The following is a 20,709-nucleotide window of genomic DNA, read 5'->3' on the forward strand; positions in this document are numbered from 1 at the left end:
ATAGATATTTACAATTGTTAGATCTTCTTGTTGGATAGACCCTTTAAGTAGGATATAGTGTCCTTCCTCATCTCTTATTACAGTCTTTGGTTTAAAATCTAATTTGTCTGATATAAGGATTGCCACCCCAGCTTTCTTTTGGTGTCCATTAGCATGGTAAATGGTTTTCCACCCCCTCACTTTAAATCTGGGGGTGTCTTTGGTTCTAAAATGAGTCTCTTGCAGACAGCATATCGGTGGGTCTTGTTTTTTAATCCAATCTGATAGCCTGTGTCTTTTGATTGGGGCATTTAATCCATTTACATTCAGGGTAACTATTGAAAGATAGGAATTTAGTGCCATTGTATTGCCTGTAAGGTGACTGTTACTGTATATTGTCTGTGTTCCTTTCTGGTCTGTGTTGCTTTTAGGCTCTCTCTTTGCTTAGAGGACCCCTTTCAAGATTTCTTGTAGGGCTGGTTTCGTGTTTGCAAATTCCTTTAGTTTTTGTTTGTCCTGGAAGCTTTTTATCTCTCCTTCAATTTTCAATGACAGCCTAGCTGGAGATAGTATTCTTGGCTGCATATTTTTCTCATTTAGTGCTCTGAATATATCCTGCCAGTCCTTTCTGGCCTGCCAGGTCTCTGTGGATAGGTCTGTTGCCAATCTAATGTTTCTACCATTGTAGGTTACATATCTCTTCTCCCGAGCTGCTTTCAGGATTTTCTCTTTGTCTCTGAGACTCGTAAGTTTTACTATTAGATGTCGGGGTGTTGACCTATTTTTATTGATTTTGAGAGGGGTTCTCTGTGCTTCCTGGATTTTGATGCCTGTTTCCTTCCCCACATTAGGGAAGTTCTCTGCTATAATTTGGTCTCCATTATACCTTCTGCCCCTCTCTCTCTTTCTTCTTCTTCTTCTGGGATCCCAATTATTCTAATGTTGTTTCGTCTTATGGTATCACTTATCTCTCGAATTCTGCCCTCATGATGATCTCCCTTCTTTTCATCTATTTCGTGGAAATACATGCAAGTACAGATCTGATCCTGTCAGCCCCCTGCTTAAACCTGTGACCCTTATTGCCCCCTGGGCAGCCGTAACTCCCTCAACAGAGGCTAAACTCTGTGTAGTCAAATGAGCAGGAGAGCTGGGGTCTGACGTATGTGAATGTGAACCTGGCTTTGCGTGTACTTTCAGACATGGCACTTTATCACTTGGAGTCTAGTTTTATCTCACAAATGTATATAAAAATAATAACACACGTAAAGTATTGTTATAGGGATCAAATGAAACAACAAACATGGAAAATGCTTTAGATTTTACAAATTGATGGACAAGCAGAACTTATCCAAACCTACCTTTCAGACTCCCTCTAGCCACTACCCCTGTTCCCAGGTCTGAATGGCTTCTCATCATCCTTCATGCTTTGCTCATGCTGTTCCCATTTCCAAGAATTACCTACTCCTCAAATGAGGAAAACTCCAATTTATTTATTTTTTTAATTGATAGACTGCATTTTTTAAGAGCAGGTTTAGATTTACAGAAAATTGAGCAGATAGTACAGAGAGATGCCACACGCCCTCTTTCCTTCTCCACTTAGTTTCCCTCACTATTAACATTTTGTGTTAGTGTGATACATTTGTTACAATTGACAAACCAATATTGATATACTGTTATTAGCTGAAATTCATAGTTTACATAGTTTACATTAGGGTTCACTGTCATGTGCAACCCATGGGTTTTGACAAATGCATGATGTCATGTGTCCACCATTTAGGTATCATGCAGAATAGTTTCACTGTCCTAAGAATCCCCTGTACTCCACTTATTTACCCTTTCCCTGCAACCACTGACTTTTTTGCTTTCTCTGTAGTTTTACCTTTTATAAAATGACAATAGTTGGGATCATACATTATGTAGCTTTTTCAGACTGGCTTCTTTCATTGGCAATGTACAATTAAGCATTTCTGTATGTCTCTTTGTGGCTCCATCATTTCTTTTCAGCACTGAATAATATTCCACTGTAAGAATGTACCAGGGTTTAGGCATTCACCTATTGGAAGACATCTTGGTTGCTTCCAGTTTTAGCAATTATGAATTCATGTGCAGGTTTTTGTGTAGACATAGGTTTTAATTTCATTAGGGTAAATACATGGGAGCATGATTGCTGAATCATATGATAAGAATATGTTTAGTTTTGTAGGAAACTGCCCATCTGTCTTCCAAAGTGGCTGTCACTGTGTGTATCCCCACCAACAAAGAAATGAGAGTTTCTGTTGCTCCACATCCTCACCAGCATTTGGTGTTGTCAGTTTTTTGGATTTTAGTTATTCTAATAGGTGTATAGTGCTATCTCATTGTTTTAATTTTCAATTCCCTGATGACATATGATGTGAAGCATCTTTTCATATGCTTATTTACCATCAGCATATTTTCTCTGGTAAGGTGTCTGCTCACATCTTTTGCCCATTTTAAAATTGGGCTGGGGAACCTGGGTGGCTCAGTCAGTTAAGCGTCTGCCTTCGGCTAAGGTCATGATCCCAGGGTCCTGGGATCGAGCCCCGTATCGGGCTCCCTGCTCCGCGGGATGCCTGCTTCTCCCTCTCCCACTCCCCCTGCTTGTGTTCCCTCTCTGTCTCTTTCTCTCTGTCAAATAAATAAATACAATCTTTAAAAAAAATTAAAAAAATAAAATTAGGGTTTTTTTTTTATTGTTGAGCTTTAAGGTTTTTTTTTTTTTTTTTTTTTTAAAGATTTTATTTATTTGACAGAGAGAGACACAGCGAGAGAGGGAACACAAGCAGGGGGAGTGGGAGAGGGAGAAGCAGGCTTCCCGCCGAGCAGGGAGCCGATGCGGGGCTCGATCCCAGGACCCTAGGATCATGACCTGAGCCGAAGGCAGACGCTTAACGACTGAGCCACCCAGGCGCCCCGAGCTTTAAGGTTTTTTTTTTTTTCATGTTTTAGATACAAGTTTTTTATCAGATATGTGTTTTGCAAATATTTTCTCCCAGCCTATGGCTTGTCTTTTCATTCTTTTAATAGTGTCTTTTGCAGAGCAGTTTTTAATTTAAATAAAGTCCAACTTACCAGTTTTTTTATGGGTCATGCCTTTAGTCTTATATCTAAAAACTCATTGCCAAGCGCTACGTCCCATAGATTTTCTCTTCTGTTATCTTCTAGGAGTTTTATAGTTCTGTGTTTTACATTTAGGTCTGTGATGTATTTCAAGTCAACTTGTGTGAAAGATGTAAAGTCTGAGTCTAGATTCACTTTTTTGCATGTGGATGTCCAGTTGTTCCAGCACCCTTTATTGAAAAGACTGTCCTTTCTGCATTGAATTACCTTTGCTTCTTTGTCAAAAATTAGTTGGCTATGTTTGTGTCAGTCTAGAGATTTTTCATGAATGAATGAACAAATGAACAAACCAACAAACCAACTAACAGACCCAAAACACTCCAATGTCCGTGTAAGCTTTGACCACTTGAAGTCAAGTGCTTTTCCCAACATTAGGTGTTGCATATTCCAATAATTCTAGACTGCTCCTGGGTAAAGGGTGAATTTTCTTACGCCTACATTTGCAGAAGAATACTATGAGTAATATGCTTCAGTATAGGAAGATAATTACATATCCTACCATCAATGGGGCAAGCCTTTTGTATTGTCTTTTTAGTTCTGGTGACAACCTCTTGTTCTATTTTCTGGTCATTTTCTTTTTTAAAAAAAGATTTTATTTATTTATTTGTCAGAGAGAGAGAGCACAAGCATGGGGAGTAGCAAGCAGAGGGAGAAGCAGACCCTCTGCTGAGCAGGAAGTTGGATGCAGGGCTCCATCCCAGGACCGTGGGATCATGACCTGAGCCGGAGGCAGACGCTTAACCGACTAAGCCACCCAGGCATCCCTTCTGGTCATTTTCTACATCTTTAAAATTTTTATTTAGTACTCACCACACTGGAAGGTATTAATAGTCCCATTTTATAGATGAGGAAACTGAGGCTCAAAGACGTCACATAACTTGTGCAGTATCACAGTTTGTCATTGAACCTCTGCATGCCTGATTTGAGATTCTGTCCCTGTTCTTCTACATCCCTCTGCCTCTTGGGTTGTAAGTGGTGAACCCAGGACCTTGGGTTTGTGGGCACTGAACTGGCAGGGAATACAAGGTGCATGTGGATTTAGAAGAAAAACCATACTTCTGGTACTAGCTGGTATATTTCCCTTTTAAAAAAACTATCCGCAATTAGTCAACCAGCAGTTATATTGAATATTCTCTGCATGTGGAGTTAGTCCCCCCACAAAATATACCCTTATGAAAAATACATACAGTGGGGGGAGGGAACATGCTAGATGTGAAGGAAAACATGTTTATATCTTTAATCATTAATGGTAGTGTTATCAATGTGGTTATAGTTTGGGTAATTTAAACTTTCTCTATTTTATGTCTCAAACTAAAAGTCCTTAAAGGTGATTTGGAAAGGTATGGGCAAATTTCCTTCTTTAGTTGCATGAAGCTGACTTGTCAGATGCAGTTCTTCTGCAAAGATTCAGGTCACAGAGCAAAGGGTGATGACTCCTGTGTGCTAAGTCTGCAGCTGGATATCATGCTTTGGCAAGAACCGGAGTAATTTATATCCTGTAAAAAGAGAAAAGTATTGTCTTATCCCAACCAGATAGTTTGTTAGCATAACTGTTCGTGTGTGCGTTTTAGTATTCAAATACAGATGTTCCAAAATGTTTCCACTGTGGGAAGCAGCTGCTGCTATTCTAGCACAAAAATCTCAAAGAGATTAATATACAAAGGCAGCAGTGAACCTTAGTGGCAAATGTAGCATCTGCTTGAGGTGGGGCCTGTGATTCCCCATAGATAGTGGGTCTTCAGATTCTCGTTAACAGCCTGAAACCATGTTTCAGATCTAAGCTTATTCTACAGGAACAGGAACAAAGACAAGTGATTAATTTGTAATTCACTTAGCTGATAAATATCATCACATGTTATTTGCCCAAGGGCTGTAAAACACTGGACTTCATTTCCTGTGGCAGCTGATAGGAATATAGTCGTTTGGTCATAGTGACTGATGGGTTCAGTTGCCATTACTAGCTTCTGCTAGGTAACAGAGCTTAGCCCAGCCAGCTTGCAGTCATAAGACATCCATCCACACCTCAGAGATGCAATTCCTGAGAACCTGATGGTTTATGCAGGACACGCAGATGCACTGCTTCATCTGATCCCATCCTCGCCCTGGGAAGTGTGTGTGCTGTCTTTATCAGTACAATTTACATATAAAGGAAACACGGGTGAAGAAGTGGAGTGACTTATCAGGGCTATACAGCCAAGGCTTCTGACTCTAAATCCTGTTCCATTCTTATATTACATCTCTAATGTAGAGCTGCCTCTCTAACTTCAGAGGCTATGATGTGTGCTTCATAAATTCTGTTGTCTAGAGATGCTGGTTTCCAGGACACCTGCCATGAAGAGTCGCAGTGAGACAGCACTGTCTAGTAACTGGAGGGTGCCAGGGAACAGCGAATACAGTAGTCCTTCCCTCTTTTTTCCCACACCCCAGAGGGGAAATGCCCCAGCACTCCCTTTCCTTATGTTCAGAGAACTGCAGCAATTGAGTTCCTGTGTCTCCCTGGCATTTAGAGAAATGAAGAACCGAAGCAGAAGATCCCATGGCTGTCGTTTGGAGTTGCCATAAACCAGAAGTCCCTAAGAACAGTGACGCCTGGGGTGCTGTGCCTGCCCCAGGCCTTATAAATCCATCCCCTGCAGTGTTCAAGGGCTCATTGCCTCCAACCAGATCCACGGTTTGAAATTATCTAGTGAATTATTTATGGTTTATACATTTGACAGAGGCTCATGGCTGGAGTTTGAAAACACTCAATTCCTGGTGCACTACTGGGACCTAGAAATGTCTGTCTGGAAAAGCAAGGCACAGGGAAGTTAAGTTTCTAAAGGCCCCAGAGCGGGTAAAGGGCAGTGCAGTATTGAATCAAGTGTGTCTGATTCTAAGTTAACGCTAGCTCCGTGGTGAGAGATCTGTGTGCAACAAAGATTTGTGGGTGGGGTTTGTGTCCTGCTACTTAGCCAGGCGTGGGTGGAGAACCCCAGAGCGGAAGGTGGGAGGGCCAGTTATAGAAGTAGGGGAAAGAGGCGGGTTCTCTGGGAAAAGGAGATTGTTGGGGAGGGGGAGGGGAATTGTGAGCCGGAGAAAGGCTTGTGTACGATGTGCTGATGTGCAGTTCTAACCTCTGGTCCCAGAGAGGCTCCTGAAGTGGGAACCGGAGACCAGTACATGTCCAAGTGGCGTGCTCTTTGATGACATCATTGTTGCTTCTGCCACAGTCACACTGATGCAGCACTCTGACTTTTATGGACTCGTTTCTGCTCTTCTCTACTCAGAAAAAACAAAAAAGTAAATTTCTAAGTATTTATTTCTTTTCTGTCGTCCTAAATCTTTTTGTTGAAACGTCTGTGAAATGATAGAAGCAACTTAAGGGGCGCCTGTGTGGTTCAGTCAGTTAAGCGTCAGACTCTTGATCACGGCTCAAGTCTCGATCTCAGGGTCGTGAGTTCAAGCCCTGCACTGGGCTCCATGCTGGGCATGAAGCCTACTTTTCAAAAGGGGGTGGGCAGGGCACCTGGGTGGCTCATTCGGTTAAGCAGCTGCCTTCAGTTCACGTTATGATCTCGGTGCCTGGGATCAAGCCTCGAGTTGGGCTCCCCGCTCAGCGGGGAGCCTGCTTCTCCCCCCCACCCCTCCCCCACCTGTGTGCGCTCTCTCTCTCAAATTAATAAATAAAATCTTTCAAAAAAATGCAAATTAAAATGATATGGAGCCCTTTGCAAATACACAAGTTGCAAAACATCATAAAGATGGTCAGTGTTTCAGTTATTTTGATCAAGAACTGCTATTTCGCAGGCAAAGAAATAGGGTAGTAAATCACTCACATCTATAAAATATTAATAAAAGTGTTCTGAAGTGCACAGACATAGAACACATCTCATAAAGAAATGCCCTTACCCCAGGTGGGACAGCCTTCCCTCATTGTTATTCCCCAGCCTGGAGGCCCTTGTGAAAATCACTTGCCTACCTGTGACAGAGCACACCCTTTGTTCTGCCAGGATCACATGCTCATGTTGGGAAGAGGGATCATCGTGAAGAAAAGGGGATACATGGCTAGAGCTGTAGGCGCAGTGTGAAGGTTGGAAAGGGTAGGGAAGCCTGCAACTTGTAGAATCAAAAGGTGGGTGGGGGATGGGTTAAACAGGTGATGGAGACTTGTGATGAGCACCTGCTGTTGTATGGAAGTGTAGAATCACTAAATTCTACACCTGAAACTAATATTACACTGTATGTTAACTAACTGGAATTTGAATAAAAACTTAATTAACAAAACAAAACACAAAAGGAGGTTAGAAAAAGCCGAGGGTAGCGTCCCTTTTATGTCTCTGCAAAGGAGTTAGAAACTAGACTAGAATCTAAGACTAAATGCACTTGTGGAAGATTCCAGAACCCATGTAAGTCTTTTGTTAATTTTGGTGTCCCTGTTTGATTCACTATACCAACATACAGTCCTTTTCATTAAAACCTTTACGACAAAAAGGGCTCACATACTTTTCTTTACATAAGAACTGTATGCATGGCAAGCATTGTGAGGGGACTAGGAAGACAGTACTTCTCTCTGCACAGAGGCCAGGGTCAGAAGAGCCTCTAGGCAAGAGGAGTAAAGCTGGAAGAGCCTGGGTGGCTCAGTCAGTTAAACATCTACCTTCTGCTCAGGTCATGAGCCCCACATTGGGCTCCCTGCTCAGTGGGGAGTCTGCTTCCCTCTCCGCCCCTCCCGCTGCTTGTGTGTGCGCACACTCTCTCTCTCAAGTAAATAAAATCTTAAAAAAAAAAAAAAAAAAGGCTGAAGAGCCAAATGGGCCTGAAAACAGGTGGTGAGGCCCAGTGGGATCACCCCATTCAGAAGAGGTGTAGATTGGAACCAACCCTTGTTTTCCTCTGGGGTTTATCCAAATCTAAACCCTCCACTGTAATCAGCACTGATGAAGTCACATTGAGGGAACACAGATAAGAGAACAGGACCCAGCAGTCACAAAACTGACCCAGTCAGCGTCCTGAGTCACAAAATTACCAATCATCATTCTAAACATCTCCATTACCATTAATCTATCCATTTACTTTGGGAGAAAACACGCCTAGAGAAATGCCCCGGAGTGCAAAGACCGAACGTGGATTTCTCATGAATTTCCTATGCTCTGTTATATGTAGTAATTAATTCTGGTTTTCTTCAACATTTTCTTATACTACAGAGGTTAATGGCTATTAACGGAGATATAGCATGATACTAGAAATGTCAACAAGTCTTTAAACTAAAATGAAGGTTATATGGAACACAGCCTATTTCTACGAGATTAGGTATTGAAAGTTACTGATTAAATTACCATTGTCTTTTTATTAGGAACTTGCTGTTTGGATGGGCTCTTTTTCCGTTCTGCACAGGTCTGCGAACCACTGATAGAAACACCATTAGGCGCTGAGTTGGATGGTTACAGGCAAAGCCAAAGCCATTTTCTGATGCGCTTTCGTTTCTCTGCCTTATCCTTTCTCCCCAGGCAGCTTCATCAGCCCTGAGCAGTCTGGGCCACGTGTACACAGCCATTGGAGACTACCCCAATGCACTGGCCAGTCACAAACAGTGTGTTCTTCTTGCCAAGCAATCCAAAGACGAGCTTTCTGAGGCACGAGAACTGGGCAACATGGGAGCTGTGTACATTGCCATGGGTGACTTTGAGAATGCTGTGCAGTGCCACGAGCAGCATCTGAAGATAGCCAAGGGTCTGGGGAACAAGCGAGAAGAGGCCCGGGCCTACAGCAACCTGGGCAGTGCCTATCACTACAGGAGGAACTTTGACAAGGCTATGTCTTACCACAACTACGTGCTGGAGCTGGCGCAGGAGCTAACAGAGAAGGCCATTGAGATGCGGGCCTACGCTGGCCTGGGCCACGCTGCCAGGTGCATGCAGGATCTGGAGCGGGCTAAACAGTACCACGAGCAGCAGCTGGGCATCGCTGAGGGTCTCAAGGACCGGGCCGCGGAGGGACGAGCATCCTCCAACCTGGGTAAGGACAGGATGGCTTACAAGACTCAGGGTCAGTGCCCTGGGCCAGAAATAGCCGAGGGAGCCCACTGTCTTTTACAGGAATCTGTGTGTTTGTATTCAAAAGCATCTCTGCATTGTGTGTGTTGTATGTTTCCTTCAGACAGATTTCCTTGGAGCCTGCTTGCTCTAAATCACATGATCCTTCTGCCATCACAGTGCTGCAAGGATTAGGATTCTGAACTACTGGAAAAACAGAACACCCCAACCTTGTAATCTGTTTAGAGAGAAGAGCAACCAGATTTATCTAATTAGAGAGAAAGGGAATGAAATGAGGATATAAAAGCTATGTTTGGTGTAAATGAAAGAGAAGCTGCTAGGAAGTCATCAATGGAAGGGAATTTGAGAAGAATTTTGTTTAAAGGGATTTCTTTACTTGGTGACTTGAATGCCACAGGAAGTGTACTTTTTCCTCAAAAGTATGTGTATTCACAAATGACACTGCTAGTTTTGGTATAAAGGCAAAATTCCTTTTTGGAAGATCTATTTAAATAAGCTAGATTTGCAGTCACTGTTTGATAGTACTTGGTTACAATGAAGACATTTATAAATTTGGGGGAATTTATAGGTAATGGTAAGAGATGATAAGTATTGGTCACTGGCTACTTTTTAGAAGATGTTGTTAATCTTGATTCTACTTGAACAGATGTGGGTACACAATGGAAGGAACAGATGTGTTTGGAAGTAGAAGCGGAACTCATCCCTGAGCCCCATTGTTTGTTCTGTGTCCACATGGACTCAGGACAGGGAGAGGATAAGGAGAAGGTAACCTCATTGGTATTAGTGTATGCTTCTTGGATATTAGTAGCAGCAGAATGTATAACTCAGCTCCCTTCTCTTATGTGACCTACAAAACTGAGGCACCCCCTTCTCCATTTATATAATTTTAGCACTACTCCTCCCTCCCCTCTACCCTCTGCTTATTGTAACCAGATGTTTCATGAATACAGTTGTTAGAAAAAGTCTGGCAAATCCCTGGAGATATCTCTGAAGATGGTATTGAGATCAGAATGACAGTCTAGAGAGTCTGATAAGAACCATAGAAATAAGCTCTTGGCATTATATATTCATTCAATAAATTACAAGTATTTATTGAATCATTACTATGTGCTGAATCCTGGAATAGTTGCCCTAAGGGATAGAGATTTAAGAAAAAAAATCCTTGCCCTCAAAGAGCTTATAATTTAGTTGGGAAAATGAGACTTAATACATAGGACAATAGTGGCCTCCCTGCAAGACAGTATTAGTGATGTGGTGTTGCCATGAAATTCCAAGAAGAGAGACCCTGAGAGCTGGGACTAGCCTGGAAAGCTTCTTGGAGGAGGCTAGACCCATTTAGACCTTGAAGAATAGGTGAGATTTGGCCAGGAATGAGATGGCATTGATGGGGAGGGATATCTGAAAGAATGGGTTGGTGTATCTGAGGGATGGTGGCGTGAGTACCCTTCAGGACTGTGCTAGAAGATGGCAAATTAGTATGAAAACCAGGCAAGAGATATGCTAGCAGAAACTCCTGAAGGTTTTGAAATATAGGAGTAAGAAGATCGATCGGATATTTAAGGAAGACAAGTCAAACAGTGGCACATAGGATAGATCGGAGGGCTTGGAACCTGGGAAGAAGACCATGCATATTGGACCGTTCAGATTTTCTTTATCATCTTGTGTCAGTTTTGATAAGTTGCATTTTCCGGAGACTTTGCTCATTTCATCTAAGTGTTGAATTTAGTGGCATAAAGTTATTTATAGTATTTTCTTATTTTCCTTTTAATGCTTATAGGATATCTAGTGACATCTTTCAATTTTGTTATTGGTAGTTTGTATTTTGTACCTGCAAACCACCCCACCCCCTGTTTCTGGATCATTCTACATAGAGATTTATCAGTTTTCTTGATCTTTTTAAAGACCAATTTTTGCTTTTGTTAATTTTTTTTTAATTGCTTGTCTCATTTCTATTTCACTTATTTCCAGTCTCATTTTTATCATTTTCTTCTTGCTACTTACTTTGGGTTCTCTTACTAGCTTCTCAAAGTCAAATCTCAGGTCATTAATTTTAGACCTTTCTTCTTTCTAATACAAGCATTTGAAAATACAAAATTTTCTCCAAACACTGCTTTACCTGCATCCAATAATTTTTGGTGTATTATGTTTTTACCTTCACTGAGTTTAAAAACATTTTCTAAGATCGTCGTGATTTGTCTTTAACTCCTAGAAGGGTTACTTATTTTTAAATATTTTGGATTTTCCTAGATACATTATTGTTATCAAATTCTAGTTTAATTTCACTGTGGTCAGAGAACATACTTTGTAGGATTTCATTGGATGTAATGTTTTACATATATCAAGTCGAGGTAGTGGATGGTGCTGAATGTTCCAGTCCTTTTTGTCTGTTTTGATTTTTTTGTCTCTGTGTTTTGTCAGTTGCTAAGAAGGAGGCTGTTAAATCTCCAACTATTATTGTGGACTTCTCTGTTACTCTGTTTACCTCTGTGAAACATGGTTTCATGAATTTTGAAACTCTGTCATTGGGCACATACTCATTTGTGATTTTGTCTTCCTGACAGATTGGTCCTTTTATCATTATGAAATGTTTCTTTTTTGTCATTGGTCATATCTTTTGTCTTGAAGTCTACTTTATACTCCTACCTTCTTATACTTACTGTTTGTATAGTCCTTTGTTTTCACATCTCTTTACTTTCTGTCTCTCTGTGTCTTTATATTTAGCTTTTTTTTTTTTTTAAGATTTTATTTATTTATTTGACAGAGAGGGAGAGGGAGCAGGAACACAAGCAGGGGGAGTGGGAGAGGGAGAAGCAGGCTTCCCGCGGAGCAGGGAGCCTGATGTGGGTCTCGATCCCAGGACGCTGGGATCATGACCTGAGCCGAAGGCAGACGCTTAACGACTGAGCCACCCAGACGCCCCTATATTTAGCTTGTTAACTGCAGATAACATCTAGTTCATTTTGCTTTTTTATTGATTTTGACAATTATGGCCTTTTAATTAGAGAATTTCATCCATTTAACATGTATTGTAATTATTGGTGGTGGTGTATTTAGGTCTGTCATTTTACTGCTGGTTTTCTGTCTTTCCCTTTTATTTCGTTTTCTATTCTTCCTTTCCTGCCATCTGTGGGTTAATTTAATCATATAGGTTTTATTTTAACTTGTCTACTTGCTTTTTAGCTCTACTTCTTTGCATTATATTTTAGTGGTTGCTCTAGGATTACATTATATTCTCCTTAAATTTTCACAATCTACTTTGAGCTAGTATCTTACCACTTCCTTTAAAATGTAAGTACCTTACAACTTTATAGGTCCATTTACTGCTCAGCAGCTAGTAGATGCTACACAGTGCACATGACATTATGGCCAGAGTCCTCACCTTGAAATGGGGTCAGTCATGATTTCCGTTACTTAATTCCACTACTCCTCTGTACATACTGTTTGCTTTTCCTAAAACTGGGCTCTTCCATCTTCTCTAATCTCACCACATTGGCTATGCTTTCTGGCTTTACTATATTTCCCCAAGCTATTTCTTCCACTTAGAACATTTGTGTCCCTCTCTTGCTTGTCTAAAGTTTACCCATCTTTTTAGGATCATTCTCAATACTGTTCACGACTCGAAGCCTCTCCTGATAATAAGATAAGCTTTTCTCTCGTCTGAGCCCTAGGAACACTTTTAAAATTTCTCTTATTCTGTTTGTATTCAATCATAAGTTTTGGTTATTTGTATACTTGTATAGTTACCTCTACTGGATTAGAGCTCATTGGAGGTATGAACGACATTCTATCTGTAGTCTCTGCATCACTCAGTAGAACCCCTTGCCACATAGTGGGTATGCAGTAAATGCTTACATGGTTAGAGTGAATGAGTGCAAGCTCATCCCAAGATGTTGTGCCCAGATGATTGGAGGAACAGCAGTGCCTTTGGAAAGAAACATGAAGGCTGAGTGGAAGAACTAGTTTGGGGAAGCATGTGATGTGTGATTTTGTACATGTCCAATATGTATGTCTCTTACTGAATGTAACATGAGCAAATAGTACTGGAAACAGGTATCAAAAGGGCATCATCTCAATAACATCTGTAAGGTAAGGGCAGAAAGCCAGCCAGGGAGACTGAGTCAAGATCACAGACGGTGGAGGGGATCCAGGTAGAGACTGGGGAGAAGAGAGCTTCAGGATGTGGAGGGCCTATCACTTATGTCACAGAAGCCCTTGGAATGACATTTGAATCACTAAGAAGGTAAGAAGGTTTTGGTTTTGCTTTGTTTTGTTTTGTTGGCAATAGAAGCTCTCTGTGCACATTTGAGGGGAAAGTGGATAGAACTCGTGGAGCTAGAGAGGAGAAGGTAGAGGTGACTTGAAGTCGTTGTCCTTGGTGTTCAGCATGTACTGATATTTATTATCCACCTTTATTTGTTTTAAAATAAAACAAGTAGAAATGACTTAGACTCTTCAGATTTCTTATGAACAACAAAGAACACTCTAGCTGTTTTCTAAGCATGCGTCTTGTGAAAATAATGTTAATGTATATTTTGGCTTAGAAAATGTCCATCTTTCCTTTTATGCTCAAAACAACTGTAGTTGCATGACAGTATTTCTGTAGCCTCAGGTTTTTTGGTGGCCTTCTTTATGGTTCTGATTTAGGCAATTTGGAGTCAAATCTCAGACTGTAGAGTAGGTCACTGGAACAAAGCCTCAGTTAAAGTCCTCAGTGATCATCATGGGTCTTCTTACTCACTGGGAACTAGGCACACTTGCCTCTTGTCTTACTGTGGGGTGAAATGCAGTCAGGAAAGTGAGAAGGGAAACATTAGGATGGCTGGTTTCAGTTTTTCCTTCCTTCCTTCCTTCCTTCCTTCCTTCCTTCCTTCCTTCCTTCCTTCCTTCCTTCCTTCCTGATGAAGGGGACCTCTTAGTTTGTCACTATGCCCCTGGAATATATATAAAGGTGAACATATTTCAGAAGCCATTTGCCATATACAACAGTGCCAGGGCTGGCTTTGTTTCTAGTATTGGGTCAAATATGAGAGGTAAGAAGTCCTTCCCACCAAATTCTGGGGTCAAATATCTAATAATCCATCTATGGAAACTAATTGAAATTTTAAAAATAACCGTTCCTTTTTAGTCACAAAGACATATCTAGAAAGTAGCTTATTTGAAAAAGAAAGGGAAATGGGACTAGTGTTCATTAATTCATTTGTTCATTTAATTGTTCATTCTTTTGTTCAACAAATATTTATTGAACATTAGCTATGTGATAGACACATTAGTGCCTACCTTTTAATGAATAAAGCCAATGTAGCCCCTGCCCCTATGGAGCTTATGGTTTTTCATTTAACAAGTACATATTGAGAGCTGCTCTGTGCCACATTTATATTCACTTTCATATTTAATCCTCTCCACAAACCTATGAGGTCAAGAGTATTAATTAATTTTACATATGAGAAAATCACAGCCCAGGTAGGTTAAAAAAACTTGATCCATTTAGTCTCAAGAGATCCATAGCATAAAAGACTCATTAAGATCCCATAAAATAATGCTTGGCCTCTTTTTTACCATGTTTTCCAACCATCCTGGGAGTCATGTGTTAGAGTAAAAGGTTGGTAGCAATTCTGGTGGGTGTACATCATTCTTATTCGCAGTGCAGCAAATGATAATCACCAGAAATAGTGATTTTCAGCTGTTCTAATTCTGAGATTTAAGGAGTACCACGTAAATAACTTTTATAAAAATTATATTTAAAAATTAAATTTTGGCAGTCTGAATCAGAAAGTTCTGAATTCCCAAGGAAAGGTGGAACAACACCATTACATATCGTCTCCATAATATATACACATATTGTACCTTAATTACATATTATTTCTGAATAAATTTTATGAATTAAATCATGACTGTGAACATATGTAGAGCTCAGTGTCCTAAAAAATCTTATAACAAATTTCTTTTGTCAGGGAAAAAATATCCTATAATATGGCAATCACTCTCTTTCATCTGTTTTTCACATTCCAATTTCTGTATGTTGGAGACAGATGGAGAGAAGCCTAGATTTATAGGTAAAATGTTTATAATAGTTGTAGGTAGTAATTAATTTACACTAATTGAGTATTTTTCTTTGGAAAGCCATAGTGTGATTTATAGGACCGTATTCAAAATAACTGCTCAAGATGTCAAAGGGTCTATGTGACATCACTTAGAAGTTCTTGGTATAGCAGTGGGATTCCACCATATTTGTGATTTACAGTACTTGTTTGTCTTTCTAATAGCCCTGGGGAGTAAACTGTTATTATTCTTTTTCATCAGTGAGGATCCAGAGAGTAATGAATGCTTGTGACTCACCCAAGATTATAGAGTAAGAGGCAGAGTTGAGGCTAGACTTCAGGTCTCTGATTTCTATGTTTCCACAGATCCTTCTGTGAGGGAACATTCCCACTAGAAGGGTGGACTCCAGTGGGAGCCATGCTAGGATTACCCAGCCTAGGGCTCCAAGCCAATGTTGCTTCCTCTTCTGCACACCCCTCCCACCTTCATACATAGGAAGATGGAAAAGAAGAAGCACCACTAGAAGGGTTATAGGTCACCTTGAAGCTGTGGTCCCTGCTTGTGCCCACCGACAAAACAGCAGGTGTTCCTAGAGAAGTATAGGCACCATCAGGATGGAAGAGCCCTTTCAAAACTCTTTCCCCAAAGAAGCTGGTGTCCATTGGTTACTTGCACTGAGCTAGACACTTTGCAAACATTACTTCATTCTCACTACAAAGCTGTGTAGGAGACATAGAAGGAAGGATGCTGGCTCAAATTCAGTTTATAAGAAGCAGTGGCAAGATCCAAACTTGAATCTGTGTGCTGTCTTCTAATACAGCCCATAGGCCCCCTCTAGGACCTACATATTTACTGAGCAGTTAGTTCTGCTTGAGAAGCGTAGATGAGACTACACAGAGTCTAATAATGTCCACGATATAGGAAGCCAAAGCACACACCTCTGCTTTCCATTCAAAGAAGCTCCTATTAAGGGTCATGAAAAGGGGAAATATAAATACAAAAAAAATGTGACCCAGAGCTGGAAAATAGGTATTTCTAGACATCTAAAAGAAAGTAACAGGAATGTGCTTTCCCTGTTTGAAAAGAAAAATGAGAAATGGAGAGCATCAACTGAAACAGGAGTTTTTCTGATCAAGCACCAGAGGATTCACAGAAAATGATTCAGACCCTCATTAAGGTTGTGACACGCACATCCTGTGCTGTGCCCCACACCTATCAGTGCCTAATAAATATTAATAATATTTACTCTCTACTTCAGGTCAAGATTTGTCACCCTGCTTGTCTAGACATTGCTATTTAAAAGGAGCTGTGATTTGCTTACAGATACACTGCATCTGTAAACATGTGAGCGGAGGCAGACGGGGCAGTAAATCGTGGTCAGAGTCGCACTTTGGACTGTTGCAGAAGAGGCTGCAAAACTGTTGTTGGAATAATGAAGTGGATGCTTGCTGCCAGATCGCAGACTTCTGTCTCCAGCAGGCAGAGTCTAGCAGTAAATTAGCTTATGTTTCAGCTTGGCAGTTGGCACTTGGTTCATTTGTAGATGCTAATTGTAATCTGATGTTATCAGCAGCAGGTAATTGAAATGGGCTTGATGAATTACTTAATTTCTTTTAATAGCTGAGTCTTCAAGAACTGAATAAAGAAGATAAGGTGATCGGGAGGAAAATACAACAGCTCTATCTTTCTAATTAGTGCTTGGAGCTTTTTTCTTCTTTACACAAATGATTATGAACATGTGAGGCTGAATAGGTTTATGAGTCAAAAGCCCCCATGGGGGCATTTCCCATTAGGCACCCCGGTCCTGAGCATTGATAACACTTCTGTTAGGACTTCAGAAAGGAACACTTGAGTGATCCCTTTGAAGAACATTGATTTCTGAACACAGTTGTGTTTTCCCAGACTTAGGTGGGCACCGGCTGCCAGGAGTCCTGCCACTTTGGCACCCATCCTACCTTCGGCCCCTGGCCCCTCTTCGGTGGCTGTGTTCCCTGAGCAGTGCTGCTGGCACCATGCGTGAGCAGGGGAGCCTTGCAATGATGTGAGGCGTTGGCTCCTGCCACCCGCACCTGGCGCCGGCACCTCCCACACCTGCTAAGTCTTTCCATCTGTAGCAGCTCCTTTGTATCCCTTTGCCGTGCCAGCACTGGTGGGTGCAGATGTGACCCTGGGTCCTGCCATCTGTGCTGGACGCTGCCTGCTGGACCTATGCTACGTGACTGCGATGAGCTTTGGGGGTCTTTCTTCCAGAATCACTTGGCTCCGCTTTTAGTCACATGTTGGTTCCTTAAGGAATCCATCTGTTTTGGGGTGACTTTGGAGGAATTGACTTTTGATCAATTTTTTTTTTTTTCAGAAAATTAAAATAACAGCAGAAAATGTAGAGCATTAGAATCCATTAGACTCCAGCCTCTTAGACATTTGGAGATGATCGAGCAAGTGATTATTCAGATCACCTGTGCGGGTCTCCTGCATGGTGAGTTCTGTTTAAAGACTGCTTTTTGTTAGAGGTGAAGATCCCAGGTCTCTAAGCTACCAACATGATTGTGGCAGTGAATGCCTTTGCTGCTAAATGCATTGCAGGGATCCTGGTAATGTTCTACTTCTTGATCTGAATGCTAGTTCCGTGGCTGTGCTCACTTTATCAAAATTTATTGAATTGTATGCTTAAGATTTTATACCTTTCTGACAATATGTTATACTTTAAAGGTTTCCTTTTAAAAACACATTGCACTCTGGGGGCAGAGTAGAATTGGAATGGTATGCCTTTCTTGATTCCATCCAGGCCTATGGCTTTCACCACCATGCACCACCTTCCCAAACTCCTGCTTCCTACACAACCCCCTCCAGAGGCCCCAAATGGGTCTTTCTCCAAGTCTGTGATTTCAGGTTGTGTATTCCCTCGTTCTGAGAATGGCAACACAATCTCAGCGCCCAGGCCAGAAATCTCAAAGTTATCCTGAGATCCCTGCCTCCTTCCCTCACAGCCCAGACCTACTTGGTCAAAAGTCCTGATAATTCTGCCTACCCACACAACTCATAAGGCATCTGCTGGACTGTGTTTTCAGCCTCCTGTCATCTCTTGCCTGGGTCATTACAGCAGTTTCCTCCATATTGGTCTCCCAGCTCCTCCTTCAGATTATTTTCCACATTGCTTCCATGGTAACCCTCTCAAAACCCCAACTGCTCAATGCCCAATCTTATCAAATCGTTTCTATACTTAAAACCCTAGAGTGGTTCCCCATTAACTTCAGGATGGAGTCTAACATCCTTGGCCTGGTGTGAGATTTAAAAAAAACAAAAGCAAATAGGTGTACACACACACACACACACACACACACACACACACGTACCGCCAGCTCCTGGCACAGAGCTCCTAAAACCCTTTTAATTCCATAAGTGATAAGAACACTAGGAGCACCTTTGTTTTAATGAGACCACTCTGAGTGAACTGGATGGCTCCTAGATGGGAGCTAATCACCAGAAGGACCAAGCTTAGAAGGTTGGAGTTTTCAGCCCCACCTAGAGAGTAGGGAGGGGCTGGAAATGGAATTAATAATTGATCAAGGCTACTAGAGGAAGCCTCCATAAAATCCCAGTGGTAGGAGATTCAGAGAGCTTCCAGGTCAGTAAACACATCCACTCTGGGAGGGTGATGCCCTCCAACTCCAAGGGGACAGAAGCTCCTGGGCTTGGGACCTTCTCAGACCTCGCCCTATGTATCTCTTCATCTGAGGGTTCATCTGTATTCTTTATCACATCCTTTAATAAACTGGTAAACGTGTTTCCCTGAATTCTTGCTCTAGCAAGTTAATGGAACCCGAGGAGGAGGTTATGGGAACTTACAACCTGTAGCCGGTTGGTCAGCAGCACGGGTGGGAACCTGACCTTGCAACTGGTGTCTCAGGTGGGGCCAGGGGCCAGTCTTGTGAGACTGAGCCCTTAACCTGTGACAGCTGATGCTGCCTCTGGGTCAGAATTTGTCAGCGACTTACTTGTTGTTGTGGGGAAACCCCCCCACACACATACCTTTGGTCACCGAAAGTCAACTGTTCTGTAAAGGAGGCCCACAGGAGAGAAGCAACTGGGTTTTTCCTTACGGAGGGAAGGATAAAACTGACTTTTCCTGTTTACACCCAGCATATATATTTTTCAACAGCTCTCAACACTCAAAAAATATTTATTGAGCACCTGCTCTGTGCCAGAATCTATGTCAGTGGCTATTGGGTAGACAAAACACGCATTTTAAGTGCTTGCAGGAAGTCTTAGTGATTTCAGAAAGTATTACGGGGGTGTAAATTTAATAGGGAGGTGGGTTGTTAGAAAACTTTTCTGTGAGGAACTGGGCCCGATTTATCTTACTGATGCCATTTTCTGCTATTCTCACCCCTCCCACTCATGGCTCTCCAAACCTCTGAGCACTGTCACTCCTCCATGGCTGTCCTCAATGCCATTTCTTCTGCCCTGACTATCTTTCTCCTTCTGTCAAGCCTGTGAAGTCTTACTTATTTGCTCATACTTCAACCAGATGTCATATTACCGTTAATTAAGCCTCCCAGCCTCTTCCAGGAAATTTGGTGTTCCCCTTATATTTTGTGCATGGTGCTTATTAAGTATTATCATTATTTACCAATAAGATCATAAATGCCAAGAATGGGCAAGATATGTATCTTAAATTTTTTGTGGCCTTATTACCTAGTGCCCAATGCTTGGTCCACAGTGTAATGTGTAATTTGAATGGATGAAGGATGATGAGAGCCAAGCACTATGGAAAATGCCTGGAATTAATAACTGGAGTCTAAAGTCCAAATACTTACCTCTTCCGTATTTACTATGTTCATCCATTTGTGCCTTACCACTCACTGCCTTTAAGTTCACATAGCATTCCTTCTGCCTCTGATCCCATAGCCCAGGGAGACTAATCCTGGGGGAATAATGACAGTCTCTATGTATTTTATATTGGATCTTCACATTCTCATCGGTATAAATGATCTCTAAAACTCTTTACTGTTCTAAAAAGTTGAAATTCTATGATCTTTTCATGGAAAGACAATGTATATGGAAGCTGGAACCTGATTCCCAAAGCCTTTTAAATGAACCAAAAATATAATCAACTTGAGAAATAGTGAAACCAGCAGGCAGTGATTAGGTTTTATGATACCCGTTTTAATTTCACTCCTTACAGTTAGTAGGAATATTGAATTGAACAGATTTTTCTCTTTCTTTTGCATAGTCCTTTGCCCGATAGCTAAATGAGACAGTCTGATTAGCAAGCTAACTAAATAATATATTAACCTTTTTGGATCTTTATCCAAGAAGTTTACAAAGCAGGGCTAAAATGAGGCCCATTGTGCAGGTTTGAAGAACCCTAATATTTATTACTTTGGGACAAGAAAATCACTAGAATAATCACCCTGTTTCTTCTTTTAACTCCGTGAACTTAATAGTCTATTCTCTGCATTTAACATTTAGCCTTAGGAAACTGATCCTAGCTTCACTTTTTAGGTATTCAAATAACAGG

At 41.3% G+C, this 20,709-nt stretch overlaps 1 protein-coding gene across 4 annotated transcripts in view; it reads left to right on the forward strand.

The window, feature by feature from the left end:
* TTC28 (tetratricopeptide repeat domain 28) overlaps positions 1-20,709 on the forward strand; it is a 621,832-nt gene that overhangs the window by 442,747 nt on the left and 158,376 nt on the right. For all 4 annotated transcript variants that reach the window (XM_078060812.1, XM_078060814.1, XM_078060813.1 and 1 more), the window contains one exon: positions 8,604-9,111. In XM_078060812.1, coding sequence (XP_077916938.1) covers positions 8,604-9,111 — 508 coding nt within the window. The remainder of the gene's footprint in view (positions 1-8,603; positions 9,112-20,709) is intronic.

This window comes from Halichoerus grypus, chromosome 13 (genome assembly GCF_964656455.1).
Source record: "Halichoerus grypus chromosome 13, mHalGry1.hap1.1, whole genome shotgun sequence".
NCBI lineage: Eukaryota > Metazoa > Chordata > Mammalia > Carnivora > Phocidae > Halichoerus > Halichoerus grypus.